The following is a 9,099-nucleotide window of genomic DNA, read 5'->3' on the forward strand; positions in this document are numbered from 1 at the left end:
CAAATTAGTAGAGTTACTTAAATGATCATGTTCACTTGTTGGCTGCGAAGACCTTTATTGAATGACCCATGAGATTTTATTGGGATTAAAGCCTTAGTATCGTTTTAATATGTTAATGTTTAGATAATAGCTCCCTAATTATATCTGTTACATCACACATCTCTTAAATAATTTTCATTTCTCATGATACCATTAGGAAGAGCATATGTTTTCTAATGTACTTTTTCAGTAGTTCTTTGGGGTTTATGTAAAGTCAATTATAGTTATCCATAGTCTCATTTTGTGTATAGCACATGGTAGAAGGTTGGGAAGATGTCTGAATTTTGAGTATTATGAGATATAGTCTGAGTTAATGGCTTTTTCTCCATGTACTGTTTTTCTAAATGCATTTCTAGCTCTGGCTGAATTCACAGAAGCAGATGAAGCAATGGCAGAGCTCGCAATTGCTGACAATGTTTTCCTATTCCTCACTGAATCTGTAGTGGTGTCAGAAAACTTCTATCAGGAGGAGTTTTATATTCGTAGAGTCCATAATCTCATCACCGATTTTCTTGCACTTATGCCAATGAAGGTAAGTGTAATAATGTTGGATTAGTAAAAATAGTAGAAGAATTTTATAAAATAATTTAAAAGTGATTGATTATCTAGCTTTGTGTTTTGGAAACTAATTAAATCTATTTGTATAAACTAAAATTTGACAGTAGTTATGTTACAGTTTGTAAATCAGTTTGTGATTCATGAAAATGAAATTATATAAGCCCTGTTAATTATATAAGCCTGAGAATCAGTCAGTAGGGAGAAATATTTGACATTGAGCATGATTTATAATGAGAAAAGTAATAAGCAAACGAAAATGCTTCCACAGGTAGAAAACTATTAACCCTATGGTACCCTAGGGATCAGTGCCAAGGTTGCCTTATTTAATACTTATATACATGATTTACAAGAGGCATTGTGGAAAATCTTGTTTATTAGATAATTGTTTAGACTCTTAATTGTGGTGTATAAATGGACTTCAGCATGGATATAGGTAATGTATTTAAGAAATTGCAGTGCAAAAGCTACTTTTGAATAGATGTTTCAAGCTGTAATTGTGATCCAAAAAAGGATTCTTAGCCATTTCACTCCTTTGTAGCGTATGCTCTGTGTGCCCTTTTGTGCCAAAGAAGCCATAAAATGGTGGCAGGAAGTAAATGAGAGAGAAAGCCACCTTTTTTGTGCATATATTATAAAATCACATTTATTGTGTGTGTATTCAAAAAAAACCCTGAATGGTCTACACTTGTGACATATTTTGCAGTTCTGATACCATACCTCCTGAAAAACATAAGGCAAATGGAAAAAGTACCCAGAATTGTTGGAAACAGGGAGCTGCCCTGAACGCGGGGGTCCCCTAGGGGGCACAGCTCTTGTCCAGCTGCATCCAGCTGACGAAGCTTCATGAGATTCAAAGAGAATTGTTTTGAAAATAGCTGGAGATGTTTTTTAGGAAGTCTAGACTTTTGACCTTGGAGCGTTCCTGAGAACTTGGGAGTGTGTGCTATTCCTGTAAACCCACGCATCCAGCTGCTTACACAGAATTAGTAACCCTTTGTTTAGACATGCACTTAGAAAAGTATATAAGGAGAAATGCCTGTTGAATAAAGCGCAACAGTTCTTCAAAACTGTTTGTCCTCCTGACCCCATCTTTTGTCTCTTGTCTCTTTTCTAATCCTGCGCTCGGCTTCTCGCCACGCCATCGCCGGCTGGCTTCCGGCTCAGAATAGCAACAATCAAGAAGTGAAGTGATTATTCATATCTAATGAATCAAGTATTTACTGAGTTTTTCATGTGTTTCAGGTACTATGCTAGGTGTTGTGAAGAAGACAAATAAGCAGGAGACGTTTCCTGCCAGGATAGAGTTTAGAATCTAGTTGGATAAGTTATATACGGAGAAAAATATAGATAGTAATAGTAGTAATTGAGAGGGATAAATAGTAAATTACAGTGGATTTCTTCAGACTAAGGATAGCTCGCTTAGGACTAGAATAGTCAAGATATACTTAAAAAATAATTTGAGACCTCAGCAACCTTGAAGGACTCGATATGTTAACATCAGAGAATTTTGTAATAGGAAGAAGCCTGCTAATCTTTTCATTTTGTATTTGTGGAAATGAACCCTTAGAAAGATTAAGGCTTAAAAATTTTCCTAATTAGTAGCCCAGATGAGACTTTGATTATGGAAAGATAGTGATCATCTGGAAAGATGAAGGCTGAGAGGGATTTGGACAGACAAATCATAAATGGCTTGGATAAGGTAAATGACAAGTTTATTTACACAGTTCTGGGATACCCGAATCTCCTTAATAGATACAGGACTGTTCAGGTTATCTGTTTCTTTTTGAATGAGATTTGGTAGTTTGGTCTGTCAGCGAATTTGTTCGTTCATTCAAATTATCAAATTGATTGGCAAACTTACAGTTATTCCTAATATTCCTGCATTATACTTTATTTCTATAGGATCTGTAGTGGATGTTTTGGATGTTTCCTCTTTAATTCCTAATATTGGTAATTTGTGTCTTCTCCCTTTGTTCTCAATTAACCTGCTTAGTGGTTTATCAATCTTACTGCTCTTTCCAATGAATCAGCTTTTGGCTTCATTGATTTTCTTACATTTTGTTTCACAGTTATTGATTTCTGCTCTTATCTTTATTATCTTCTTCCTTTTGCTTTGGGTTTAATTTGCCTTTATCATTTTAAGATTCTTAAGGTGAAGCTTAGATTATCAATTTGAAACCTTTCTTTTTCCTAATAAAAGAATGTAATGTTATAAATTTACCACTAATCACTGCTTTAGTTGTGCCACACAAATTTTGATATGTTGTGTTTTCTTTTTTGATTAGTATATTTTCTAATTTTCCTTGGGACTTCTTTGATCAGTGGCTTATTTAGAAGTGTGTTGTTTAATTTCCAAACATCTGGGGGACTTCGAGATATCTCTGTTACTGGTTTCCAGTTTAATTCTATTGTGGTCAGAGAACGTACTTTATAGGATTTCAATTATGTTAAATTTGTTGAGGTTTGTTTTATGGCTCAGAATATGGCCTATCATGGTAAATGTTCTATTTAAACCTGAAAGTAACATATATTCTACTGCTGTTCTGTGGAGTTTCTATAAATGTCAATTAGGTCAAGTTGGTAAGTACTGTTGTTCTAGTCTTTCATATCCTTACTATTTTTCTGGGTACTTGTTCTATTGACTATTGAGAGAGAAGTGTTGAAATGTCCAAATAGAATTGTGGATTTGTCTTACTGTGATTTTTTTTTTTTAAGAGAGAAGTAGTTTCTTATTTCTGTTGGCATTTGGTTCCCACAGATGTTATAAGTCAGGGGTTTTCAACCAGTGCTGTAATGTTCTTCAGGGCGTGTTTAGGAAATGAGCAGGGTGTCTGTTTTGCTTGTTACAATGACTATAGTGTTGTTGTAGGTAATTAGTAGGTAGTTCCAGGGATGCTAAATGTCCTGCAATGTTTAGGGTAATCCAACCCAGTGAAGAAATGTTCCGCCTAAAATGTTAGTAATATCCTCATTGAGAAGCACAGTGGTTAAACGCAGTGTCTCTATAGTGGAAAACGCATTGAAGTTTTAAGATATTATAAATTACGGACTGTAATGGTGCGGTAAAATTCTTCGCATATTTCTTTATGTCACTAAAGTGGAATAGGTATTGAAACAAAGTTTTTCTTGTATGTAATTACTTTAAGACAGTTGCCTAATTTCCTGATTTCATTATTAACCCATATATAATAAGTTTACATATTAAACCATATCTAATAAATTTAATAGGTGAAACAGCTGAGGAATCGGGCAGATGAAGATGCTCGAATGATTCACATGAGTATGCAGATGGGTAATGAACCCCCCATTTCACTTAGAAGGGATCTGGAACACTTAATGCTCTTGGTAAGCCATTATATTGGAAAGCTTATCATCTCCCTTCTTCCATTATTTTTTCCCTAACTTTAGAGAATTTCAGGTCTAATACTTTAAATCCAGAAATGAATTTAGTACAAATATACTTTTTAATTTAAAGTAATTTTTGAATATTGCATTTCCCCACAGTCTTTGCTTATTCTTTGCAGATTGGTGAGCTATATAAAAAGAACCCTTTTCATTTGGAGCTTGCTCTAGAGTATTGGTGTCCTTCAGAACCTCTTCAGACTCCCACTATCATGGGTTCTTATCTTGGGGTGGCTCATCAGCGACCCCCTCAGCGCCAGGTGAGTCTTCAGGTTTTCTCTTTTTATACTCTGGGGTGGTAATTCGGAGCCTTGAAATCATCAAAGTATAATTGTAGAACACTTTTCAGCACCCACCAAAAAACCTTGTACATTATAGATGTCATTCCAAATATCCACCCATCCCTCACTCCAGCTCTAGGCAATCGTGAATCTAATTTGTCTGTATGGGCTTGCCTATTCTGGAAATTTCACATAAGTGAAGTCATGTAATATGTGCTTTTGTGACTGACTTCTTTGACTTAATGTAATGTTTGCAAGGTTTGTTCATGTTATAGCATGTATAAGTTCTTTTTCATTCTCAAGTAGTAGTCCATTGTATAAATACACCAATTTTATTTATTCTTTCATCAATTGATGGACATTTAGGTTGTTTCCACTTTTTGGATAATGCTGATGCTATGTTCTTTTGCACACGCAGAAAACTTGTATTTGTGTACAAGTTTGGATATATACCTAGGAGTAGAATTGCTAGGTTACAAGTAACTCCATATTCAGGATAGAAAATTTGAAATTCTTAAATTTAACTTCTGATGATTTTGGAGTTTATGGAGTCGGCTCTTTATTAGATACTAGATATGTGTTGAATCATTAGAGGCAGAAAGCTGTCTACGACTTATTTGAATTTTATTAGTATTTCAGTCTGTCTGTCTCCTCTATAGGCATGACCATAACACGTATACATAATTCTTATATGTATTAAGACATAAGAAAGGAAGATAGGAGAGGTATAAGAAAAACGATTAGAAGTTTTAACTGATGACAGAATGCCTATAAGTCTGTAGATAATGTAGGTGAAAATCCTTATTAACTAAAGTATGAAGTGCAGAAGTGAATTATGATGGATTGCCATATCAGTGTTGATATGAAATTTCCGTTCAGGTAGCTTTCCTTCTGTATATTTTTCATTTTTTCTGGAGTCAAGGATCAGATTCCCCCTTTTAAAAAATTTCTTACATTTAAAAAAAACAGTTTGGAAAATGATTTATTAAAACATTGTAAAGTTTTATAAAGAATCTGTCATGAAAAATTTGAAACATATAGAAAGGAGAATAATTATAATGGGCATCTAACATCTTATTTTCACACCTTTTTTTTTTTGGCTGCTGGCTGGTATCGGGATCTAAACCCTTGACCTTGGTGTTATGCATTCTAACCAACTGAGCAACCAGCCAGTCCTAATTTCACATCTTAATGTCTTGCCATGTTTGCTTCATCTGCTACTATTGTTTTTACTACTTTTATTTTGCCTAGGGTATTTTAAAGTAAATTATAGGCAACATGACATTTTACCACTCAGTGGTTAAGTAAGTATATCTCTCTTAAAAGTAAGGATAACTTCCTACATCATCATAAAACCATTGTTAAACCTAACAGATTTAACAATAATTTGCAGAGATCTGTAACATTTTCAATTCCGAGTTCCAACTTATGAGTCTGAATAATATTTTCGTGGTTGATAACAGATTTGAGGCATAAGCAACTAAAAAGGAAAACTATGCAGTGGACTTAAAGAATAGGAATGTAGGAATGTGGTATAGGTGGGAACACAAAACAGAGTATGTTTATGTTACTATCAAAAATGATTTCAGGTTCTTAGGTCAAAATACTAATTTGACTGGATTTAGGAATTCTGGGTTCTCTCAGTATACCCCCCCACCCCCGAAGATGACCAGTAGGGGATCTTAACCCTTGACTTGGTGTTGTCAGCACCACGCCCTCCCAAGTGAGCTAACCGGCCATCCCTATATAGGGATCTGAACTTGTGGCCTTGGTGTTATCAGCACCACACTCTCTCAAGTGAGCCACGGGCCGGCCCTTTCTCAGTATACTTTTGAATTTGCTGGATGGTTAATTTTGGATGAGTAAATTTCTTCTGCTGTTTTACATATTAATATTTATTTATGGTTATATTTTATGACATTCAGATTTTTTAAAAAATGTACTTTATGTTCACAGAGATATTATTCTGTAATTTTGTTAAATTGCTAATGACACGCTTGATAAAACAATTTTTCATAATTCGAATACCAGTTCATTTTGTCTTTTGCAAGGGTTAAATCAGAGCACTTATTTAGTTTTAGTTCATATGTAGTCTTTCTTATCTAGTTCATATTGCCTTAAAGTTAAGATATACTTTATATAAACTATTTGTTTTTCTCTATTTCAGGTTGTCTTGTCAAAGTTTGTTAGGCAAATGGGTGACCTGTTGCCTCCAACTATTTATATTCCTTATTTGAAAATGCTCCAGGGATTGGCCAGTGGGCCCCAGTGTGCCCACTACTGTTTCAGCCTGCTCAAAGTCAATGGTAGTAGTCATGGTAAGGAAAATATGGAAGTTGTTTAAGTTTATTGTTATGAGTTTAGTATCCCACTACCTGTTAAATATTGGTTATTTTGTGCTAGGTGCTACCAGAGGTATAAATTTTGTAGTAATAGAAAGAGGCACACTGGTGGCTTTATGCATAGTGATGCCTTGACTATGGTCTCACAGTGGGGAGTTTTGCCATTCCCCATTATAAAATATATTTCATTTAACAAATCAGAATTGATGTATTTATAAATTTTCAAGAACACATCTGGTGCACAAAGCAGAGTATATATTCTTACCACACAAGTTTGATTAATTTATCTTCATAACTACTTGTTTTCTAAATTTCAGTACTTAAGAATTTTTCTCTTGACCTTCTTCCACTTTCGTTTAATTTTAAGACTTAGGCCTGATTAAACCAAAAACACTGCAAAAGGGAAAAGAAATTAAACATCTTCTTTGTTAGTAGATATTATTTTCATTTTTACATATGAAGAAACTAAGGTTTAGAGAAGTTAAGTAGTTTACGTAAGGTCACAAGTGATTGGGAAGCTGTGATTGGAATTGAGATCTGCCTGGCTCCAAAGCCAGTGTTTTGACTATTCTGTCAAGGTTTGCCTCTCTTGTTTGCTGTGCTTTTGCTCCCAGTGCTTGGTTCGTAATGGAGCAGTGTGATTTATAAATCTAAACTGTAGTTATCTTTCTTGGGAATTTAAGCTCAACATTTGTGAATTATTTTGTGGGAAAAAGCAGCAGCACTGTATAGTTAAACAATAGCACAGAGAACTCTACAGGACATGAAGTGGGTAACTGACATCCAAAGTAATTTAGCTTTACATTTACATTTACATGGCACCACCTCATTCTAAATCCTGAGGAAAACTTAATACAGAGTTCTAACTCACAGTGGATTCCAACCTGTTTTCAGTACAGTACTTATCTAGATAAGACAACACACTATTTATATAGGACAAAGATTGTGTTTATGCAAAGACAAAGGCAAATGAAATTTATTGTTTTAAATTAATTTTCTCTCCATTTTCAAGCAAATAACGAGATATCTATAAAAGAAAATTCTGTGCTGTCTTTCTTTACAGTTGAAAATATTCAGGGAGCAGGTGGCAGTCCTGTTTCCTGGGAACATTTCTTTCACTCCTTAATGCTTTACCATGAACACCTCCGGAAGGATCTCCCAAGTGCAGATAGTGTCCAGTACCGTCACCTTCCTTCTCGTGGCATCACCCAGAAGGAGCAAGATGGATTGATTGCTTTTTTACAGCTCACATCTACCATCATTACTTGGGTAAGTAACCCATAAATAGCATAATTTTATTTGTATTTTAGCACAGTGGCACTTTAAGGGGCCTAAACATCTTTTTTTAATGCTTAAAGTTTATAATAGATACATTTATTTATTTTTTGGTTTTTTTGGTGGCTGGCGCGGTACAGGGATCTGAACCCATAACCTTGGTGTTATAAGGCTGTGCTGTAACCAACTCAGCTAACCAGCCAGCCCTATGAGTGATAAATTTAGCATGTATGAGGGTACTTCAAAAAGCTCATGGAAAAGTAGAAGTAAAAGATAATATGAATCTTTCCATGAACTTTTTTTTTTTTCGTCTTTTTTTTTTTTTTTCACACTGGCAACGGATCGCAACCCTCAGTGTCGCGCCCGTACCGGACCGGGACCGGCAACAGGATTGCAACCCTCGGTGTTGCTCCCGCACCTCGCTCAGCCAGTGAGCGGCCGGTCTGTATGTGGGATCCGAACCCTCGGCGGGAGCGCCGCCGCGCTTCCCAAGCGGCGCACTGTAGCAGTGTGCCACCGGGCCGGCCCTCCATGAACTTTTTGAAGACCCTTCATATATAGCATTCTGTCCTTAAACTTTTTGTTTTCTTGACCTCTAGTGGGTGTAAGTTATGGTAGCCCTGCTCACTGGCATATTCTTAGTATGAGAATAATAACCTGAGCCTGAAAGAAAATAGTCAGAACAACTAAGAATCAGTTGTTAGATGTGCATCCTTTCTAAGTTTCCTAGCACAGGCAATTGGTTTTTGGTTTTTTTTTCTGGAGGCTGGCCGGTTAGGAAACTGAAAACTTGACCTTGGTTGTTACAAGGCTGTGCTGTAATCAGCTGAGCTAACCGGCCAGCCCCTTGGCTTTCCTATCATAGATGTAGAGATATATGTGTGTGTTGGTGTGTGTATGTATACATAAATATTTCTAATTAAAAAGTTATTTACTGAATTATTTTTTTCTATCTTTACCCTAAATCATCTTATTGTCACTACCAGCATTAGTATTATTATTTATTCAATTATTTTTTGGTCTAGCTGGTATGGAGATCCAAATCTGTGACCTTGATATTATAAGTCTGCACTCTAACCAACTGAGCTATCCGGCTAGCCCTTTTTTTAAAAACTCTTTTTATTTTTATTTTATTTTTGTCTTTTTTTGTCTTTTTCCGTGTCCGGCCATGGATCGCAACCCTCAGTGTTGCCCCCGTACCG

The 9,099-nt window shown here is 35.6% G+C and overlaps 1 protein-coding gene across 1 annotated transcript in view; it reads left to right on the plus strand.

Moving 5' to 3' along the window:
* Positions 1-9,099, plus strand: part of NUP205 (nucleoporin 205kDa) — a 73,338-nt gene that overhangs the window by 12,739 nt on the left and 51,500 nt on the right. Inside the window, exons 4-8 of the mRNA XM_008576459.1 lie at positions 396-571; positions 3,826-3,942; positions 4,122-4,259; positions 6,448-6,598; positions 7,686-7,891. Of these exons, the coding sequence (XP_008574681.1) occupies positions 396-571; positions 3,826-3,942; positions 4,122-4,259; positions 6,448-6,598; positions 7,686-7,891 (788 nt within the window). The remainder of the gene's footprint in view (positions 1-395; positions 572-3,825; positions 3,943-4,121; positions 4,260-6,447; positions 6,599-7,685; positions 7,892-9,099) is intronic.

The sequence above is a fragment of the Galeopterus variegatus genome, unplaced genomic scaffold, assembly GCF_000696425.1.
Source record: "Galeopterus variegatus unplaced genomic scaffold, G_variegatus-3.0.2 Scaffold1358, whole genome shotgun sequence".
Lineage (NCBI taxonomy): Eukaryota > Metazoa > Chordata > Mammalia > Dermoptera > Cynocephalidae > Galeopterus > Galeopterus variegatus.